The following is a 23558-nucleotide window of genomic DNA, read 5'->3' on the forward strand; positions in this document are numbered from 1 at the left end:
ATTTTGGGTCATCCTTGGATCCATAACTATCACTAAGATGGTATCTTTACTCTCTATTGTACTATAGGATGAGAAGAGTCCCCAAGAGGCAGGTAAGCTATCTGGTGTTATTGATTTTATCCTTAGATTCTTTCATTTTGGCTTGAGACTACAAGCACAGTCACTTACTAGTGAAATGTCAACTTTAGATGGACAAATGTGAAACAAAGAAAATCTATGCTAACTGATAGGTCAGATGCAATTCCAAGTTCTACTACTTGAGCACAAAGAAAAGTAAACATATTGCCTATTTTGACCCAACTAATAATAGGTACATTATTTTAAGGAAAGAGAATAAAACTAGGTGAGCCACTTACCCAGCATCAGAACTGTTTCCACAGAGTAAAGGTTCCAGCATGCCAGGAACTATGTAGAAATTTGCTAGAAAAGTTTGAAGAGGCAGGAAATGAACAGGCAGATTTAAGTGAATGAGAGAATAAGGTTACACTGTTCCTAACTAGCCCCAGCAGAAACAGTTATTGATTTTAGCTCATAAATCTTTTCCAACAGCTATGACAGCTGATAAGAATTCTTTCCCATTAATGATTTTCTTATATATATTTACAAATTAAAAGTGCTACCCCAAAGTTCTTGATGCAATATAGTTTTCACAGATACCCAACTTCCATTCATACTTCAAATCTATATGCCAGATTCTGGTACTTGAATCAAAGGGGCCTAAAAGTAAGTTTTCTGAGTTCTACACCCCTTTATACCACTGTATTCTTCTATCCTTACAACGTGTCTTTATCAAAGATATTTTAGAGCTCATTGGTCACTAGATACTAGGTTCTATTTTAAATTACAAGGCATGTTTTCCTTTCCAGCATATGTCTCCGAAATCTCCTTTGCAACACTTTCTTATGGTTACTAAACTGACTTTATTTTCTTAGGAATGACTAATAGTTACATTGCTAACTTTTTCATGAGTCTAAAGAAGTATCACTACATCAAATTTTCCTTTGGTTCCTCAAATAAAATGAGTAAAACTCCTCAACTGTAACAGGATTGAATAGTGCCTTGGAGATCACCTGATTCCCTAGACTGGACCGACTGCGACAGTCTTAGTAGTATTGAGAAAATTTGAGTTCCACAGATACATTCTGGACTAAATGTGTAAATATCCCAAGTAACTCAGCTAGGGAAAAAAATAATTTTTATCAAGCTTCTAAGCCTGAATTTCAAAGCAAAAGTTTAGGGGTACATGTGAAAAAGGGAGAGAGGGCTGATGTTTGAGAGCTTCTGAACACAGTCCTACGTCGAGGAAAGGAATAATTTTACAAGGCTAGTTCTAGTAGCACTGCCATTCCTTTCCAGCTCCAACTACTCTTTTTTTTTTTTTTTTTTGAGATGGAGTTTTGTTCTTGTTGCCCACCCAGGCTGGAGTACAATGGAGTGATCTCGGTTCACCGCAACCTCCGCCTCCCGGGTTCAAGCGATTCTCCTGCCTCAGCCTCCCGAGTAGCTGGGATTACAGGCATGTGCCACCACGCCTGGCTAATTTTGTATTTTTAGTAGAGAGAGGGTTTCTCCATGTTGGTCAGGCTGGTCTCAAACTCCCGATCTCAGGCGATCCACCCGCCTCAGCCTCCCAAAGTGCTGGGATTACAGGAGTGAGCCACCGCGCCTGGCCTCCAACTACTTTTTTAAGCCCTGTGGTAGCTTCTGACCATGTGAACTAGGAATAGACTTTTCCTATTCCTCTTGCAGAGAATAGGCTACCTACTTTTATTGTTGATATACTCTTCCCAATCAAAGCCTTTGGTGCCATTTTCAAGATAGCTCTCGTTGAAGTTTATGGGCCACACAACACACTTGTTTCGAAGGTTCCCCATGAACAGCTGCAGTCCGATCAAGGCAAAAACACTCAGGCAGAACACCGTCAGGATCATCACATCTGACAGTTTCTTCACAGACTGAATCAGGGCACCCACAATTGTCTTCAGGCCTGAGGAGACAGAATCCCCGGAATCAGAGGCACCTCAAAGCCCTCCCCACCTCCCCAAGCCTCCCTCTTAGCCACTGGCTGCTACTCCTCCCCACAGCACCACTCTTGAAATATGGCCACTTTATACCACAAGAATAATAAATAGGTCAGCAAAATTATCAATATTCCAGAAGTATCCATTTTTAAGTGAATACATCTTAAAAAGCAAAAGAAAGGTTCTTCTACCAACAACGTGTGGCTCCTTTCTTCCTGGGAACACTTTCCCGTCTCTGACTACTTTTTAGTTCCTCATACAAGCCCAGCTCTTACTTGCCGTAGGGCCTTCATACCTGCTGCTCCTTCTGCCTGGAATGCTTCCTGCTATATTATCTTGTCCTCTGTGCCTAAATCCTACTCATCCTTCAAGGCCCAGTTTAAACGTCAATTCTTCCAGAAAGCCTTCTCTGACTTTGCAACTCTTCTCCCTCCCCATTGTTACTAGTGTTTCAGTAGCATCTTATACTTTCTTCTGTAGCATTTGTCATGGTTATAATTGATTTTTTACATCTATCTTGTTCACAGCTGTATCTATAGTGCCTAGCCCACAGTAGGTATTTAGTAAATATTTGTCAAAGAAACAAATGGAAAAATTAGGAATTGAGGAGGCCTCCAGGTTAGAAAGAAAACCACTGGGAAGTTTAAAAGCCAATAATAAGTGAGAAGGTACAATAATATTTTCCCAAGCATTCTGGAAATGCCAAGGTATTGAAAAGGTTATTATTAATCCAGTATTTATACTTTGTCTTTTTCCATTTAAAAATATACTTTTTCTGTATCACATATATTCCCTGCTTTCTACAACGATCTTTTTTCTGTCCCAAATTAAAAACAAAAACATTAAAAATTTTTTAATTTTAAGTTTAAATGTAAGACACTGGCTCAAATGCAGACTGAAGGTGTATTTCTTAATTGCACACGGAGAGATCAGTGACAGAAGACACAGAAAAATATGGTTGTAGGTTCATGCTTTTTGGGTCCAAATGAGTCTTTATGTGCCCAGATATCAGGCTATCCATAGGATACGGCCAACAAAGCACTGAGCACTCTTGGTAGCCAGTGCAGCAGGATGAGCAAGAGGCAGGCGCTAAGCCTTAACACACAGGCCTCAGGAAGACTCTCATCCCTGCTCATTTCTGAAGGCAAGACCACTGAACTGAAATTCAAGGGAATCCTCATCCTGGCTTTGAAGGGTGTGGCTGGGTAGGTAATCACTAATCTTAACTAAATTATGCCGCTTACTTGTCCGACCTACGCAATACGCCTTCTAACCTCTCAGAATCTCAGTTTTTTCATCTTTAAAGTAGGGAAAATTATAGTTGAGTATCATAGGGCTGCTGTGAGGATTAAGTGTGGTTCATATAAAACACTTGACGAAGCAGCTGGGTGCAGTGGCTCACGCCTGTAATCCCAGCACTTTGGGAGGCCAAGGTAGGTGGATCACCTGACGTCCGGAGTTCAAGACCAGCCTGGCCAACACGGTGAAACCCCGTCTCTACTAAAAATACAAAAATTAGCCAGGTATGGTGGCATACGCCTGTAATCCCAGCTACTGTGGGAGGCTAAGGCGGGAGAACCACTTGAACCTGGTGGAGGGGCGGAGGTTCCAGTGAGCCAAGATTGCGCCACTGCACCCCAGCCTGGTCAACAGAACAGGACTCTGTCTCAAAAACAAAACAACAACAAAACAAAACAAAACAAAACAAAACAAAAAAACAAAACTTGACAAAGCATTTAGTACATAGCAAATGAGTCAAATGTTGACCATTATTGTCTGAACCTCAGTCTACTCATCTATAAAAATGGATTTACAATACCAACCTCATTGGGTTGTTGTTAGGTTTAAATAGATAATTTATATAAAGTACCTAGTAAAGTTCCTGGCACATAGCTGGCACTCAACACTTGTTATCACTATTCTACGTATGGTACCCTCCTCAAAGGGACATGATTGGGAAAACGGCACTGCTCAGGGCTAACCTCATATAATGGTGATCTAATGAGTGGTATGGACATGATTCTTCTTTTGCTGTATTTTGCAGGTAATCACCTAGACTTTTCAAAGTCGAGCCCAATAGAATTTTCTGAGTCCAATAATAGAAATGGATGCTCTGCCTAGCACAGGACCTGGCACAAAGGCAGCCACTTAATAAATTTTTATTGGGAGAGTAAATGAATGAGAAAGTTCTCTCCTCTTACACAAATATCTTAAAAGGGATCTAAGAGGAATTAAAGAAAAAAGAGCCAAGAGGTAGACTGTAGAGATAAAGTATGCAGAGTCCTGTGCTTTCTTAGAGTGAGCCTTCCATGGAGACTGTGGCCACAAAGGGATTATGAAGAGCCTGCTTGGGCTCCAGGAAACAAAGCATTTATAATCTGATTATTTTTCTCCTCACAGGGCTGTGCAGAAAGAGCATCAGACAGGGAATCAGAAAGCTGGTATTCTGGCCCTGGCTCAGTCACTACTAATGACCTATTGTGTTTCAAATCAAATTTAAGGTTACTTCTCAGAGTCTCATTTTCTCATCTACAGAACATGGATAAACACACCACTACATAGCAGTGGGCAGTGGTGGAGAAGCTGAAGAATCTTCTCTAAAAGTCTTTCAAAATAAGGCAGAGATGTTCATTTGTTTGAGATTACGTAATTGAAATTTCAAACTATCTTTTAAACCTAAGGCCCTGGGAAATCGTATCATAATCGCACAGCTAGGTAAGAAGGTACTGGTGGAATAAAGTAGAAGGCAGCCATCAAGAAGTAAAAATTGTTCCAGTGTAATGGAATTTATTTCCATTTAGTTGCTAAGGAACAGAGAAGTCCTTATTATATTTTGACTGGGTTGGAGTGGGCCTATATTGAGTCAATAATTCAATCCTAGGCTTCTAAAATTATGCAAGTTTACTGTTTTCAAAGTCAAAGACTGATTTAAAAAATAATACTTGAATGGGTCACTAAAAATGGTTGTACAGTTTCTTTTTCCTGGACTTTTTTATGAAGCCTATACAGCCATCTCTCCAGACGATTCAGACAATCACCTTTCCAAACACCAGATGACTGTTAAAGGACTGTACCATTGCTATTTTACCGAATTGAGAAATGAACTGTAAGTTGTCCTTTGTATTAGTAACAAGAGTATAATACTACAAAATAGCCAAACCACTGAGTTTGTAAGTAAATAATTTGAAAAGCATACAATTTTAGCATGAGTAGAATCTGATTTTCCTGGGTTGGGAACTCTTTGACAGTTCCAGGCCCATATAAGTGGAAATTCTAGGCCATGAGCTCCAACTATCCCCTGTTCCTTAAGAAGGAGCTCTCGACAGCCATGTCTGTACAAGGTCACCTTCTCTCAGTAGTTGCAGATGTCTGGGTGGACATCTGACCTAAATCCAGATCCTTTCCTACAGGAATTTGGAACAGGAAAAGAGACAGTTAAGTAATCTTTTCATGTGGTGAGAATGGTAATAAATAAATTTGGAAGCTAAGTGGTAGCCACATCCTGTCATCATATTAAGATGTGACTGAGCAGTAAAGGAAGTTAGTATGCTGAGAGAGAAACGGACACATGGAGAGAAGAGAGAGGGAGACAAAGTACTTCCTTGTACCCGTGGCTTTCTGGCTCTGCATTCCCAGAAGGACAAGTGCATTCCAGCCCTTGGGTTCCCTGAATTATTCCTGTGTCCTGCTACTTACAACCAGAGATGACCCCAACTAATCTGATATGCCAAGCCTGCATGGAATTCACTTTCCTGGAGATGGACCCAAATGCTCACAATCAGTTGGTTTAACATCTCTTCTCCATAAACCAGATGTTATTGCTAAAGAAATGTGTAAACATGAGTCAAGGAAGCTAAAAAGACACTGTTTCAAGCCTCAGCTTTGAAGTCTGGGACTTAGATCATCTCACTGGTGAGTTAGCTTTCAAGATGTTTAAAGTAGAAACTTAATTGGAAATGGTATTCAGCTGCTTATACTTCACAGCGGGTCAGATAAACAAATCTTAATTAAGCAAGGATAATCACTAAATAACACTAACTACAGCCATCTAAAAAGTTTACTCTCCAAGATTCCCATCCAGATCACCAAGAGAAAATGAGAAGGCAAAGGAAAAAGAAGAAGAAAGGTGATGTGGCTTCACGTTTTCAGGTAAAGGAAGGCACGTGATCACACAGCAATATTAAATAATAAACAGTCACTGAACTATACATTGGTCTCAGCCAAGACTCTTCTTCTTTGCATTAGGATAAATTGCAAATGGCCATATTTGCAGACATCAATGCCAATTTATGGAGATGATGCCATCAATTCATTTCCTAAGCTCAAGCTCTACAGTCTTGCCAGCTGTGACTGCCTGAAAGCGCTCCCTCGTACCATCAACACCTGTCAATAAAGGCAAAAAGTTGTTAGTAGAATTCCTGACCTGACACAAGCCGGAATGTAGAATGCCATCATTCTGGCTGTACAGAGACACTGTCTTTTTATTCTATTGGCTCACAACATCACATTCCAGAACAAGCAAGATACTGACTGAAAACCAATTATCCAAAACAGCAGAATGCTTCTTCAAAAGACTCCTACACAACAGAGTGTGCAACAGAAGCCACGTGGGGGCAAATTGGACAGCGAGAACTCTTGGAAAAGGCTAACATTAGCTCGCTTTGGTATGTGTCTGAGTAGAAACAGTTAATACATTTACCATAGGCTAAGAAAAGACAGCTGTATTCAATGTAGAGAATGGTCAGTGACAAGACGGAAAGCTGGATATTAAAGGAATTTTAAGAAGCAGGTGAAGAATTCTACTTTATGTCCAAAGGTATCTCTGAATCTCCTGTCACATTTCACAATGCCCAGGAATCCTTTGAACAAATGAACAATGCCTGCCTATGTGCTATGTCCAGAAAAATCAGTCAAGCATATTGGGGTCAAAGTCTTCCACCACTGGATGGCCAGATTATAAATAAAGTTAATTTGCCAGGCCCGGTGGCTCACACTTGTAATCTCAGCACTTTGGGAGGCCAAGGTGGGTGGATCACCTGAGGTCATGAGTTCAAGACCAGCCTGGCCAACATGGTGAAACCCAATCTCTACTAAAAATACAAAAATTAGCTGGGCACTGTGGTGCACACTTGTAATCCTAGCTACTCAGGAGGCTGAGGCAGGAGAATCGCTTGAACCCAGGAGGTGGAGGTTGCAGTGAGCTGAGATCGGGCCATTGCACTCCAGCCTGGGTGATAACAGTGAAACTCCGTCTCAAAAAATATATATGTATAAATAAAATAAACAAATGAAGCTAATTCATATTCCCTAGTTTGTAGCTCAGGTTGAGAAATCTAAGTGGTTTGAAGCAATGTGAGCTAATTCCCCTACAAAGCTAATATTGGAACAGGCCTCAGTAGCAATAACAAGCAGTTCTCAACCCAGGGAAAGAACAACTGCCCTGTTCCCAGAGTCAGGCTTGGGTTCAGACAAAGCATAGGGGTAAAGTAGTGCTGTGTTGACTTTTCCTGCTGCAACTACAATCCTCATGATAATATTTATTATTTATTTATTTATTTATTTATTCATTAAGAGACAAGATCTCACTATGCTGCCCAGGTTGGAAGGCAGTGGCTACTCACAGGTGTGGTCACAGCTCAATGCAGCCTCAAACTCCTGGGCTCAAGTGACCCTCTGCCTCAGCCTCGTGATTAGCTGGGACTATAGGTGTGTACCACTGCACCCAGCCTACAGTGACAGTCCTTGAAGATTCTTTAGAGCAACAGTAATTTGAAAGAGATTGGGGGACTCTAGATTTACTTACTCGACACCTGATTCACGTCACAAAGTGCGACCAAAACTAAACTAGCTCTCAAAGATGGGTCAGTGGGATCCTGTGAGTATTTAGTGTTTTTTCACTTAGGACCACTGTTAAACTTTATCTTTCCTAAGAAGCAATGTGGGAAAAGGAGAAATACAAAGGCAAGAGAATAACCAGAATAGTTTAAAAGAGACAACGACAGTTTATATCTCCCATTATGCAGCAGAAATTGCCACATTCACAAAGTATACGTTTAAAGAAAATGCTTTCTTTGTGAATACTGGGAGGGGAAAAAGAAAGGCCTATCATTTTCCCTGCTTCCTGTCTGATCCCACTGGTTAGGAGTGAAAGTAACAGAAATGAGAGCTGAGAAATAAAATTGCCAAGAGAAAAATAATCAAGAAAGTATAATTCTAAAGAAGGTGGAATGAAATTAAATAAGTGCTAATGAGCAGCAGATAAGCAGTGCTTTGGGGCAGCCATTTAAATGACAGAAATGAAAAGGAACTGACAAGTGAGTTTCTCCCAACCAGTTCTATTAATACTTATACTATTAAATGCCGCTGTCTAAGAAAAACCTGAGAAACTCTTTCGAGATTCCCACCCTTTCTTTGGGCATGTCAGCCCTGTGGCACATGATCAAAGCATGCAGAGGACGAAACTTCTGACAGAGTCACTTAGAAGTTCACTTTATGCGGGACTCAGACAAATACAAAGCGAAAACGAAGTTTTAAGACATACAAACTTTTAGGCAGAATATTTCAATGTCAAGGTGAACCTGACAAATTCCAGACTAAAGAAAATTTAGAAAGGGTCTCCTCTATAACCGACCCTTTTAGCACAGAGCTTGTGTACACTGTTCTCCAAGTTGACGCCTCTGCAGCAAAACGGAAAGCATAGTATGTATCCAAGTCAAGTCAAGTAAAAGGGTCAGAAGGTGGGTTTGGTCTTTTCTGACTACAAGAGAGCTCTAAAGCAAAGCATTTCTTACAGAAAAGGGCAGAGCTAACTGATGCACCTTACTGTCCAATCTTCGGGAGTCCTGGCGGCCCTGACATAATCAGAATATCTACCAAAGACACAAAGAGGAAGGACAGTATCAGCCCAGGTTGGGGGTGGGTGAGTGCTCTAGGAAAGGAAAAGCTCTCATAAAGGAAGATGATACACAGGGAGCTTTGTGAGACCTTGCAGGCTCCAGATCGGTGGTTGCTCTCACTTCCATTCTATTTTTGGCACCCTTGGCAATAGCCTATAAGCAAACTGGGAAGAGGAGAAGACAAAGAGAACAACAATTCCACTGAAGTGATCCATGAGAAAACTTGGTATACAAAACAATGGTGTTTACTAAGGGGGAATCATGGGCCAGCTCTACCACACAAGAACCAAAATGACATACTTCCAAGCAAGAGATGGCCCCGATCCACTGACTCATACACTGGTGCTCCCGCCTTGGAATGAGACTGCATAGCAGGCAGGCAGGAATAGCACAACAGCCCTCTATGGGAGAAAGCATAATCAGCAATTTCAGAATTTCCTATGGGATGAGAGAAAACTCCCCATGAGGGAAACTTCATTACTGGATTTCTCTTGCTAACTCTAAAAGGTAGAATCGGGAGCAAAAAGATTGAGATTGAGAGCCACACTTTTAATTCAAGAACCAAATATGCCATTTACCGACAGTGATCTATTATTGGCTTTACTATCCCTTAATGTTATTTTCCACCCCAGTTAGCCTCCCAAAGCCAGCTCAATTGGGGGTGCTTCTAGAAATAGGAATCTGGGACTCTATTTCAAACTGTGAAGCTGATGTCTAAATCTTGATACAAACGCTTTCTATTGGCTTAGGTTTCTTCTGTATAATCATAAGTGCTGCTACTACAATCATTTATGGAGCACTACTATGGGCCAGGCACTGTGTTAGATACTGCATATATTCCAGATATATATATATAAAGGATAAATAATGTGACATATTAAGGAAATATACAAAGAATAAATAACGTGACACCAATCAAGAGTTATCTTGCAGAAATGCCATGGTCAAAAGTTAACCATATAGCAGAGACAGAGACAGAAGCTATGAGCTAGACTAGAGATAGCATCTGCTGCCCTAGTTAGTGAACAGAATACAGCTTTCCAATTTAATTCTGGGAGAGAAGTTTTGAGATCACAAGAACATAAAGAGACAGATGCCTTGCAGAGTACGCTGAGGGAAGTGAGCAGAAAACACAAGATCATATTTAAAAGGGGCCAGAGGAGGAGAGAGACCATAGGAAAAATGAAAGTAAAGACTTGGCACTCCACATGCCTCAAAAAATAAGACAGGGCTTGCCTAAGGGTTAGGCCACCATCAATGAGCTATCTGGGGCTGTCTGGAGAATGAGCTGAGCTTTCTGTTAAGCAGATTTAAAATGGCTAGGAACTAAATCTTGGTAAGTTAAGGTTGTAGTTTTTTGCCAAGAAATATATACTTCAACTGACACCCAGCCTTTGGTTGACAGGGAGTCAGCTACCATCGCTAAAAATATAGGAATTCATCTTTGGTAGGGCACTAATTTACTGGCCAACTCCATGCCCCAAATTTGTAAGTGGTGAAGATGAATTTACCTTCTTTGAGGTTCTCCGTAAACCACATTCCAGTCCTGCCCTCTCCAGGATTCTATCTTTGTGCTTCCCTCTCTATCTGCTATTGAGATAATGTTAAAAAGGGGAAAAAGAAATATTTCTGGGCCAGATGCAGTGGTTCACGCCTGTAATCCCAGCACTTTGGGAGGCTGATGCAGGAAGATTGCTTGAGCCCAGGAGTTGGCAGCCAGGCTGGGCAACGCATAGGGAGACCCTGTCTCTACAAAAAAAGTTTTTTTAAAAATGAGCTGGGTGTGATGGCGTGCACCTGTGGTCTCAGCTACTCCAAAGGCTGAGAAGGAAGCATCGCTTGGGCCCTGGAAGTCGAGGCTGCAGTGAGCCGTCATCATACCACTCTAGCCTGGGCAACAGAGTGAAACTCTGTCTCTAGAAAATAAAAATAAATTTTAAAAAGAGAGATATTTTTGAGTCAGCCACAAGGGGAAGAGCCATGTAATAGGAATAGGATAAGAATAGGATGCCTCTGTTCTTTCTCCACATTCCTATTTCTACGAAACTGCTGTGGAGAGCCTGGTCTCTACGGAGTCTTCCTTGAAAACCCATGACCACAACTGAAGTCCAAAGAGCAACAACACAGTCTTCACCTCTGCCACGTTACTGCCAGTATATCTTAGGCTCACAATACTAACTAAAATATCTTTCCTTTGAGATTTCAAGACTGGTCTTTAGAAAGATAAGTATTACCCAGTAGCAATGATTTAAATTAAATTAAGGAATCTTAACCTGGGGTCCACGGATGGGCTTCGGGGGGGTCTGTGAACTTTCATCTGATTCTCAAAGGGATCCAAAACCTTCAAAAGGTTAAGAACCACTGGGCTAGCTCAACCAGAACCAAAAAGAAAAAGGCAAAAATTTTAAAGAGGTTGTCAATCAACTAACTCTCAACCCACCCACTGATTCTGTTTTTCCCCCTCAAACTTCTATACTTTTTGTTGCCCATACCTTTAGTTGTATCTTATCTTACCTTTGATTTTTTTTTTTTTTTTTTTTTTTAACCAGTGCCTGCATGAGCTTTCACTGGGATTTATGTTTGAGAATGAACCCTGAATATGTACGGTAGATGTCTACTGGTTCTTATTCTAGTGAGACAGATAGCAGTAGAACATGACAGACAGTGATTATTTAAGTGCAGTTCACTAACTCCAAGTCTCTTAAATTTGTCTCTGATACTGGATTAGTTAATTGGGTAGATCTCTTCTGTGATTAAAAAATTTCATTAATACAGTAATAGTAAATGTATAATTCTTTGAATAACGTCCCATCAGCAAACCATGCGATAGGAAGCCTAGAAATCACAAGCAATGAAATGACGGCAAATGTCAAAATTACTGTAATTCCATGGAGCCAGGAAGCAAATGATTTATATACAAAGAGACAGCTAGCTCTGTGACAATTTTTTCAAATATGGTGAGATCCAAGTGATTCTTAAGCACGTGCTTTTTCGATAGCATGGATGGAATGGGGGCTGCATGCCTGGCAAGCACTCAGAGAAAACTGCCTGAGGACCCAATGGCCATTCCAGAGAATGTCTCCCAGGAAAAACATGCAGAATGCAAGGCCATTATCAACTGTACTGATGCTGCTTTAGAATGGTGGACAAAATGAATGGAGGAGAAAGAGGAGACGTGGCAAAGTCAGTCTTATGTACAAATTTTCTCACCTGGAATTACAGAGATAGTTTTCAAAGCTCGGAGAACCCTGAATGTTCTCAGCGCTGAGACATTGCCCAGGTCCACAAACTCTGTCACATATCTGTAGTAAGGGAGGTCACACACAGACACAAGTGACAAACACAGACACAAACACAAACACCAAAGGAAAAAACAAAACCACAACAAAACAAAAAGCACAATACGTCACGTCAGGGCCCTATCCCAACACCTAACACCAACCCCGGACCATCTTACCTGGGATTACCGAAATAGTTTTCAAAGCCCTCAGTACCCTGAAAGTGCGTAGAGCTGAAACATTGCCTAGGTTTACAAACTCTGTTATATACCTGCAGAATCAAACCAAAGTTAACTTGTAATGGTACCACTGGGCGAGGGTTTGAGAATGGGGGGAAGAAAGGGTCTTATATACAAGCTATGGTTTCATTTTTTTCCTTGAAAAAGAAAAGCTTCAAAATACAAACATTTAAGGAACACTTGTTTTTAATCGGGCAAGAAGAATTCAAAAGTGTATTAGAAAGGAGGTTCTTGGGATTTACTCCTTTCATCAGCATAGTAATGTGCTGATCCCAATCAGAATGGCTTTACTGTCAGCCCATTCACATTTTTTAGTAAAAAGGAAGGCCAGGAGGTATCAAAGACTTATGTCCCCAGGTTTTGTGAACAATTTCTTAAGAGAGGGAGACAAATTTCTGCAGCAGGAGCCCCACAAAAACAAATCTACATTAAAGTAACTCCCTAGTTGACAATGGCAAAATTGACTAAATGTCTGTATATACGACTTAATCAAGAGTTGTAATCATATGATTGTAGTCATGTCTATATATGAAGTTTTGGCCTGTGACATACAAAAGCAGGGCTCAGGAAAATCCAAATCATGGGATCAGAGCAAATATTGTGTTAAGTGCTCATTTTAATTACAAGCTCTGTGCCTAGCAAGGACACTTAAAAATTTTAAATGAACACCAATGTGTATTCATAATATGCTAGAAAGTAAGACATTGCCTTTATATAACAGAAAGTCAGTTTCAGTTTCAAGTATTCGATGCATATCATTTATTCACATTTTACAGTTGAAATACATCTTTCCACCAGATGCTCAGATCAATACATATTCAAATGCACTCTTTCTTACCCATCATGCATACACACAAAACCTATACACCACCCCCACTACACTCTCAAACCACAAAACGCTTTCCCAACCTGGAAATAGAAATATTAAAGCCTGCTATAACTCTTCTATCATCAGCTCAGTTTCCCAAAGATACATTTTTATTGCTGAAACAACACAAATGAGCAAGAGCAGTAACATACCAATGTGGAGTTACACTGATCTTGAGCAACAGTTCGAAATTCTGGTTAGTAACTCTTCAGGAAGTGCCAGTGTGGATACCTTGGCTCATGTTTTGACTCTAAAATGTGCTCTGAAGTCTGCAACACCTGGCCAGCCTTATTAAATTACATACGGTAAGACATACCCAGGAAACTCATTTTCAGCTGAAAGTTTACAACTAAAAAATTTCAAGTCTTCACAGAGGCCTTGTAATGACAGGTATGCAAACCGTGATCAACGTTACAAGGAGGAATAAAATATGAGAGGGTGCCAATGGGAAATCACCTCCTCCTTTCCCTCCCAGCTGTAAAGCCTCTGCTTGCCTTCTCCCACATAAACACATTATCATCGCCTGAACCACAAGAGGCCCTCACAAGCAAGAATCATAGACGTAAGCCCATAGGGCCCTACATGGTTATCCATTAATTCCTCATACAGCTGTGTCCACAAATGCACACTTACAAAGAGACCCAGGAGTACAACTCCACACACAGAATCACACCCAGAACACCAATAAAGTAAGGGGAGAACTTACGCCATCATGATGACACTGAAATCTAACCAGTTCCATGGATCCCGTAAAAAGGTAAAGCCATCTATGCAGAAACCTCTTGCAATGATTTTCACTAGTGATTCAAATGTATAAATCCCTGTGAACGTGTACCTGTCAAAGAAATGAATAGCTTGAGGTGATTTCTGGACAGAAACTTTAAATGAACCTTTTAAGTTAGCACTTGCCTGAAGTGTTGCTTCAACTAAGAGAGACAAAACAGAAAGGGCACAGCCAATGCAGCAGGAAGGAAGCGAGGAGGAGAAAGAAATGCTTTGAATGAAACTTACTGAAATGCACAAACTAAGACCTTTGGAATGTTGTACTGGGTCCTGAATTGTATTCCAAGGAAGTAACTGTGCTGCTATCTAGTACATGATCATTTTGAAGAAGGTAAGGAGGCCCCCCAGAGCTGTTTTTAACCTTAGAGAAGTCAAAAAACAGGGAAACCTAAAATTGGAGAAAACAGTATCACATGAACTGAGGATACAAGATGGTGATGGGGCTGCAGGGCAATGGCACTGCCTGGCACAGGAAAGGGTGGAGCGAAGGGCAGTAATTTCCAGAGCATACTCCCTCTTCCTAGAGTTGACTTTTAGGGAGGGCTATTTCCTAAATTCCACATGTACTTTCAGCCTTCTCCGTGAAATAGAGGCAATGACTAATTTTTTTTCTCCTTGATGGGTAAACTGTGGCAAAGCAAGATTCAGTGACTAAAAATATTTAAAACAAACAAGCACACAAATAAATGAGTTACTTACTCCACATTCTTCGACCAGTCAGGAGGGTTACTAAAAGTCATGAATACACAGTTGGTCAAAATAGTGCACATAATGATCATGCTAAATACTGTAGAGAAGAGTCAAGGGGCAATATTAAAATCTGGCCTGCCTTTTGTTTTCTCAAAAAACAAACACATTTCCATTGGGTGTCAGATCTAAATCAATAACCTGAAAGGAGATGACGCACAGAAGAGAAAAACGCAAGGTGACAATGAAAACTGTGGTCACCACCATAAACACAGAATGCCACTGTGAACTGTGGATGGACGGGGCAGGACGGCTATTCTCCTTCTTTCAAAAGGGCCGTCACTGTTCTACTCCCTTTGGATGAAACATGTTCCCCTCTAACCACTTTTCAGCTCAATTACAGACTAAGCCTCTAAATGTTTTTTGCACTTAATACCTTTGCACTTTCTCAACCAAAGTTGTCAGATAAGAAAATCAATTAAATCTATATGACTAGGTATTCATTTATTGGTAAGTTAATCATCTTACATAGCTAGTTATTTGAAAATCTACATGCAGCAGGATTACAGGCCTGAGCCATCATACCCAGCCTTCCCTAGTCCTTCTAAAGGGCTGAATTGTCTTTGGGGGCAAGGCATCAGCCAATACAGCCCATATGTGTTGAATATGTCCAATGTGGGAAACCAACTGCGGCGTGTTAGGTAAAGATTTCAAGGACATCTGCACCACCACACTTCTGAAGATTAGGTAATAGAGCAAAATCCATTCTGAAAGTGTCCAGGAATGTTTATGGATAGCAAACCATACTGCCATTTCATTTCCATCCAGAATTTTTCTCAGGCCTTTCTCTTCTTGTCTCTGAGAAAAATTAAACTATTTTAGGTCAGCACAAGTTACTCAAACTCTAATTGTCACTTAACAGGCCTGGGAGCCATATCCCACTTGCCACTAATGCACTCTCTCTTGTTAATGACATTCACTATCTTTATTCTACCAGTGGAGTTTTAAAAAGAGAAAATATTTCTTACAGCTGGATTTTTTTTTCTTCATTACAGCTGGATTTGTCTTCATGCTTTTTGGAACCAGAAGAGAAAAAACACTCCATCTTCTGATCCAACAGAAAGGAAGAAGTCCATTGTGAATTACTTATTTCCTTATAAACCTTCAGGTTTCAGAAGTGTGTTGCTTATAAACTACAGATTTCACAACCATGTTGCTAAATTCTTAAGACTTAATAAAATGTGGCAAAAGCTTCTAAACCAATTCACCAAGTTGCCACTGCTGGCTTCCTCATCCCACTTGGAGGATACAATAATCTTCGAAGCATGGGACTACATGCTGTCAAATATCAACCAGCCATGGAAGTTTCAAGTCACCATGCAACATCACTAAATCCATCAAACAACTTTCCATTTGCCACATGCACTCTCCTATGTTAATAAGGTGTAACTCAGGCCACTTGAATAAATTGGCATTTTTCTATTTAAGGCGAGTAAAAATACCAGAAAAAAATTCCTATTTATCCTACAATCTGCATCTAAACCTCTGTAACAAGGAGTTTATTTCATCTGAGAACTATCTCACTTTCTAAGCTCACTGTTCAAAAAATTTTTTTTAAATTCAAAGCTGATTTCTAAAGCATTCATCCAACTATTTGTAACTCAAGAAGTACTTTCAAAAACCTCTAATAATGGCTTTTAATATATTAAGCTGAATAGTTGGCCACAGAATGAAATCACTGAAGTCTGAGTACTAAATAAAGTTAAGACTTCAACAAAGGTTATTTTAATTTGTCCGTACAATGATATCAACAAAATTTCAGATTCCCACAATATCATCCTAAGAAAAAAAATAATTTGCTGAAGCTCAGCTTGGGATGTGGCAGGAGTTCACTCTTAAACCTCTGACTGATGGGCTAGTTAACTACGCTATCAGTAAAAAACTTCACATATAATCCAGTTGTCAAATATTGGAAAGGTAAACAAGCAACCATGCAATTGCTGCACTCACACCACATTTGCCGAAAAGGATATGAATGTATCAAAATTTTAATAGCTATTCTTCTTATCAGGTTAAAAGGACTTAAAATGTACAAGGCAGGCGTGGCACTAAATCTGAAGAGAGTTTTCCCTCTGTTTAATACTACAAAGGTCTGTGGAGAAAGAAAAAGAGAGAAATTATTAAAGCACGGGTATGAGTCACCACATGAAACAACAATTTCTAGGTAAGGAATACATAAACTCAAAAGTCTTTAATAATTTTTACTTCCCAACTTGGTTTTTAAACAAGCAACCTTAACACAATGTTTGCCCCACCTCCCTCCCTCTGCCCTGCCCAGATTATAATACAAATAGCTGGTGCAATCTTGGCAGTTTTACAGAATAAACTTGTTTATTTCAGAAACAGGCCATTTGAATCATACCTAAGCTTCTATGCCAGCTCTGTACACAATACTGAAGTTCATTAATTTAGGATTCATTCACTCAACAAATATTGACTGGACAAATATTGACTGGTCTCTATGTGCTAGACAGTGTTCTAGGTGCTTGGAAATGGTCAGTGAACAAGATAGCCTTGGCCCGAAGAGTTTAAATTCTAGTGGGAATGACAGACAATAAATAAAAACCATAATGAATGAGTAAATCATATAGGCTGTGCTACACAGAAGATGACAAATGCTATGGGAAAAGGAGGAAGAACAGGGAGAGGAAGATCAAGAATGCTGGAGTCAGGGGATGGGTGAATAAAGACGCAACAGTTTTAAAGGAGGTGGTCAGGATAAGCCTACTGAGAAGAGAGATTTCAGCAAAGACTGGAAGGAAATGAGAAATGTTCTTCATTCAATCAATATTTACTTACCAATATTCAATCTGCTTTATATGGCTTTCAAGAGCCCCCAATATCAGCCTTGCCAAAATAATTAAATCATATTTCCCAGCATGAATGTTCCCATCTAGCCAAACTAGCTCATGTCCTCGGAACAGGTTCTCGTAATTCATAACGTTGGCCTCTGTTTATGTGGCTCATTCTACCCAGAATGCTCTGTCTTCTGAATTCAATTGAATTAAAATATTTTTGAGCATCTACTCTGTGCCAAGCATTGTGCTAATTACCAGGACACAACACTGAATAAAACTGTACTTTTAGGGAAGACACATATGTGAGCTAGTAATTATGATGCAGGGTAAGTACAAAGTTCAATAACAAAAATATGCATAATGTATGAGAGGCAGCAGGAGGGAGAGATTTTTTTCCCCTTGGCTGGGAAATAAAAAAGAGAGTGAGCTGGGAAGTTCACAAAGGAAGGTAACTAATATTTGGAAGGTGCTTTAAGGGATAAACAAGAATTAAGAAAATTTAATTGGGCAGATTTAGGGAGAAGGGATGGAAAGGTAAGGGAACAAAAATCACATGTATGAAAGCATAGTAGCATGTAGCTGCAGGTCTTTTTCAGGGAATTGACCAGTAATTCAGTGTTGATGGAAATAAAATAGGGAAGAGGGAGAGCAGACTGTGAAGCTGAGAGATGCAAGGGCCTACTAGACTGCAAGTTCCTAAGGAGACAGGCCAGTGGCAGATACACAGTCCTAACATCTCACTGTGTGAGTGAAAGAGCAAATGGCCAAATAAATGCTAGTCATTTTAAGTAGTTTTTTATTTTTAAATTTTGGAGCAACGCATGATCATAATTTTTTTAAAAGAAAAAAGGAACATAAGACCAAGTTCCATCTCATTACCTAATGATAACCTTTGATGCCAGTTTTTTTGTATATCCTTCTAGAAATTTTCTATGTAAATAAAAGCATACATCTATGTCCTTAAAAAGTCTCTCTCTCACATGGGATTGTTCCATAAATACTCTTCTGTACCTTGCATTAAAAAATGAACCCCCACAAAGAAAAGCCCAGGACAGATGGTTTTGCTGATGAATTCTACCAAATGTTTAAAGAATTAAACAAACTCTCCCACAAAATAGAAGAGAATAGAACATTTCTAAACTCATTCTAAAGGCCAGTATTACCTTGATACAAAACCAAAGACATCATAAGAAAACTCTATTACTAACATCCCTTATGAATACAGACACAGAAAGCCTCAACAAAAATGCCAGCAAACCAAATCCAGTAGCATATAAAAAGGGTTGCACACCATGACCAAGTGGGATTTATCCCAGAAACGCAAAGATAGTTTAGCATTTGAAAATCAACCAATCTAATGCAACATATTAATAAAGGAGAAAAACCACATGATCATCTTAATAGATGCAGAAAAAAGCATTTGACAAAATTCAACACCTTTCATAATAAAAGTACTCAACAAACTAGTAACAGAGGTCCTTCTTAACCTGATACAGGTCATTTATGAAAAGCCCCCAACTTTTTTTTTTTTTTTAACCTCCATCCCCTACAATTAGGCTTTTGGTTCTTTGAGGGCAGGAACCAATCTTATGCTTCCCTCCACAGTTCCAAAATAATGATCAGCCTATGTACTCCCAATACACAGTATTAGTGGATGTTTTTTAAAGTTCTTTTCTTATCTTCTATTCTTTCCTTTCCTAATCTACCAGAGTCACGTCATTCTCTTCCCAGTGGAAAAGTATTGAGCTAGATTCATTCTACAAACGCCCACTACACCATCCCTAGTGTTTGACATTGTACTGCAGTGAAATTCTTCCTGGAATGGAGCATACTGGTTCTGGTGGGATATGCTGCAGAAAAAGCCTAATCCTAAAAGCAAAGAGAAGTAGGAGACCTAGGGTTCACCTGAAACACATCAAGGGCTGAGCCATAGCTCTTCCATATCTTGGCTTCTCAAAGAAACAAACAGCCCAGGGCTTCCCCCAAACCCCTTCTCTGAAGTACTTGTACCTCTCTGTTTCTATAGCAACTCCCTCTATGAAAATAGCCTTTTAAATAACCTACTCATTCAACCTCATGAGGTTCCCATGAAGTATGGGTGAAGGAGGAATTATTATCCTCTATACACTTTACAAAAGCTCAGGAGAGGAACACCACCTATCAAAGGTCACGCAGCAAAGAGCAGCATGTTATGCTGAGCTTCAAGCCTCTCAACAGCTTCTACTGTGCCAGCTTGGGAGGCAGTTTAGTGGCAACGTGGCAAAGAATGAAGTTGGTGTGGGAGACACATTCTCTGGTGAATGAGAAATTTGAGTCCCTGGGGTAGATAGGGCAGCTAAGCAACAATGAAAGAAGCACTGGCCCATGCCCCAAGACTTAAAAACCACTGGGCCACGCCTTTACAAAATCACCTACAAAACCTCTCCTTAGGAGACAGGCAACAGGATTTTTATTTTTTAATTATTATTTTTTTGGGACAGAGTTTTGCTTTTGTTGCCCAGGTTGGAGTGCAATGGCGCAATCTCGGCTCACTGCAACCTCCGCCTCCCGGGTTCAAGCAATTTTCCTGCTTCAGCCTCCCCAGTACTTGAGATTACAGGCACCTGCCACCATGCCCGGCTAATTTTTTTGTATTTTTAGTAGAGACAGGGTTTCACCATGTTGGCCAGGCTGGTCTTGAACCCCTGACCTCAGATGATCCGCCTGCCTCAGCCTCCCAAAGGGCTGGGATTACAGGCGTGAGCCACCGCGTCTGGTAGGATTTTTTAAAGTAATGTACTCTATACTTTCCATTTTTCTTGTCTCTTGGTTTGGTCGTGATGGAAATATAGGTCTAGAGGTAGCATGGAGGGTATTTCCTATCACCGAATCAGTGCCTGCAATGCTTGGCATACAGCAGGTGCTTCATAAATGTCTGTTGATTGGTTCATGAACAAATACTTATGTTGTTTTAGGTGAGGGAAAAAGAGAAGAAGAAAAACAAAAGGAAGCCATTAGGAAATGGAAACTGTTCCGCCTTGGTTGAAGAAAAACTAGGAGGTAGCAGGATTCTGAATTAGGATCAGTCACGAGTTGTCAAGTGGGAGACTGATGATTCTGGGGGAAACTAAGCATCTTTAGTGAATTCAAAAACTATGATTTTGTAAGCAGAAGGCTTTACTAAGGACATTTGACGTGTGAAATAGAAATTTCCTAATTAATTTGGGTACTGAGTGTTGCACTTAAAATAAAACTCATTTATCATCACCCCTTTCTAAATATTTATACCTTTTATCTTCATCAAGTATAAAAACAGTTCTTCTTTCTATTAACAAAAATAAACATCTAGCACACTAAACTCCTGAAATGAAGGTAAATCTCCCATACTTTAGTAGGAAATTGTATTACAATAATATATGTTTTATTATTGAAATAATTAGATTTACAGATAATTTGCATGCAGTTTTTCACAATGGATCTTTTTTGGAAAGCAAGATAGTCCACCTGCAAGCCCAGCACTTTGGGAGGCCGAGGTGAGTGGATCATGAGGTCAGGGGTTCAAGACCAGCCTGACCAATATGGTAAAACCCCATCTCTACTAAAAATACAAAAATTAGCCCAACATGGTGGCACGCGCCTGTAGTCCCAGCTACTCTGGAGGCTGAGGCAGGAGAATCGCTTGAACCCAGAAGGCAAAGGTTGCAGTGAGCCAAGATCGCACCACTGCACTCCAGCCTGGGCGACAGAGCGAGACTCCGTCTCGAAAAAAAAAAGACAAGCAAGATAGTCTTTGGACAAACACAAGTACTCAAAGCTTATGAATTTCCCTTTTAATACTGGGGCTTGCAGTAGTTACACGAGAAAGAGATGAGTAATATACCCGGCACTAGCAAGCTTTTTCTGAAAGGGCGCAGGCAGTCAATACTGCAGGCTTTGTAGGCCATACAGTGTCTGTTAAAACAACTTACCCCTGAAACTGTGGTGTAAAAGTAGCCATAGACAACATGCAACCCAACAAGAGTGGCTGTGTTTCAGTAAAACTTTATAGACACAGATATTTAAATTTCATATCATTTTCACACATCCAACCATTTAAGAATGTACACTACTCTTAGCTTGTGGGCCATACAAAAACATGGCAAAGCTGATCTGCCCCAGGGGATACACTAATACTAGTTCCTGACTAAGGCCAGACTGACTGCATAAGAATCATTCTGATTGGCTTTCTATTTTGTCTTATCTTTTATTTTTATTTTTTGTAGAGACAGAGTCTTGCTATGTTGTCCAGGCTGGTCTCGAACTCCTGGCCTCATGCAATCCTCCTGCCTTGACCTCCCAAAGTGCTGGGATTATGATTATAGGTGTGAGCCACTGCACCTGGGTTGCGTAGCTTTTTTTTTTTTTGAGACGCAGTCTCGCTCTGCTGCCTAGGCTGGAGTGCAGTGGCGCAATCTCAGCTCACTGCAACCTCCGCCTCCTGGGTTCACGCCATTCTCCTGCCTCAGCCTCCCAAGTAGCTGGGACTACAGGCGCCTGCCACCACACCCAGCTAATTTTTGTATTTTTAGTAGAGACGGGGTTTCACCATGTTAGCCAGGACGGTCTCGATCTCCTGACCTCATGATCCGCCTGCCTCAGCCTCCCAAAGTGCTGGGATTACAGGCGTGAGCCACCGTGCCCGGCCTGGGCTGAGTAGCTTTTTAAAAAACACAGTCATAAATCTCTTCTCCAGGTGTTCTATTAAATAAGTGTACAGAATCCAGGAATCTGTGCTCACCAGATTTGGGGAACCACTAGATCATCTCTCAGGTCATGTGCTAAAACATTTGTGTTCTCCTTCTTCACCTGTCACTACCTAACTGTATGGCCTGGCTGGGCCACTGAATGTCTCTAGATCTCATTTTCCTCGTCTATAAAATAAGACAGAGGGTTGCCTGATGGGCATGCCCAGGTCCTTTCCAGCACTGATATCTGTAAGTCTACGATTTAGAAGATTCACAGAGCATCCGGGATTCAGTGCAACAAGGCAGCAAACCATAAATTTGAGGAGAAAGCCTATTATTATTTATTCCTTCACATTTTATCCTTGTAGAACTCTCTTGAATTAGTTATTCTGCTTCCTTATGTTGAAGTCTGTCAAGTCCAGGGTCAACAGTGCTTGATAGTACCATACTTTTGTCGGCAGGGGGGAGCATAGAGCAGCCCCAAGGCAGAACTGCATCACACAATGCTTTTCCCTGCACTATCTCCCCTACTTTTATCCCCTGTTCTCAGGAGAACAGTGAATATGGGAGAATGGACAGGAATGACTGGTGATGGGTTGACTTTGAGATATATATATATGTTTCACATGGCTGATTAAACGTTTGTAATCATCGTTAAACTGCTGGTGGGAATCCAGAAAAGGACATTTGTCATCTCTTGTTCAACACTACACTCTAATGCCAGATCCTTCAAAGCCCAGATGTAGTGGAAAGGACAGCAAGCTTTGGGTCTTAACAATAATTCTTAAACAACAATCACTTGGTGCCCATGAAGTCCAATAATATTTTACCTAATCTGTCTTAAATTAGATCTTTGTGAAGTAAATGAGTTAAAAGGGAAATTGAAATTAGATTGCGGTTACTGCCCAAGGGGAAATATCGGTTTACAACAACAGCCACTGAATGCGTTTCAGCACAAGGCCCATTAAGAGCAGTAGAACAGTTCTTAACGAGTTATGGCATGGAGTATTAATAAATGTGTCATGTGGCATAAAATGAGCCTTCTGAAAAGCACAGTCTTTTCATTTCTAATTAGCAATGTGGGGCTTGGAGCACACAACGCAGGAGCATTGCCATTGTTAACTCAGGGGAAGATATCTTCTCTTTGGGGCCCACTATTAGGGGAAGGAACATTGTGCAAGGCCAGGTAGAGCATGTTCATATACATACCAAACAAATCCCAGCA

General features: G+C 40.4%; 1 protein-coding gene across 1 annotated transcript in view; it reads right to left on the minus strand.

The window, feature by feature from the left end:
• The window catches only part of SCN8A (sodium voltage-gated channel alpha subunit 8), a 156138-nt gene that overhangs the window by 117644 nt on the left and 14936 nt on the right, over positions 1-23558 (minus strand). Inside the window, exons 2-7 of the mRNA XM_058433740.1 lie at positions 16805-16924; positions 14785-14873; positions 14009-14137; positions 12128-12219; positions 1766-1987; positions 357-420 (exon numbers count right to left, since the gene is read on the minus strand). Coding sequence (XP_058289723.1) covers positions 357-420; positions 1766-1987; positions 12128-12219; positions 14009-14137; positions 14785-14873; positions 16805-16924 — 716 coding nt within the window. The remainder of the gene's footprint in view (positions 1-356; positions 421-1765; positions 1988-12127; positions 12220-14008; positions 14138-14784; positions 14874-16804; positions 16925-23558) is intronic.

Source organism: Hylobates moloch, unplaced genomic scaffold (genome assembly GCF_009828535.3).
Source record: "Hylobates moloch isolate HMO894 unplaced genomic scaffold, HMol_V3 SCAFFOLD_22, whole genome shotgun sequence".
Lineage (NCBI taxonomy): Eukaryota > Metazoa > Chordata > Mammalia > Primates > Hylobatidae > Hylobates > Hylobates moloch.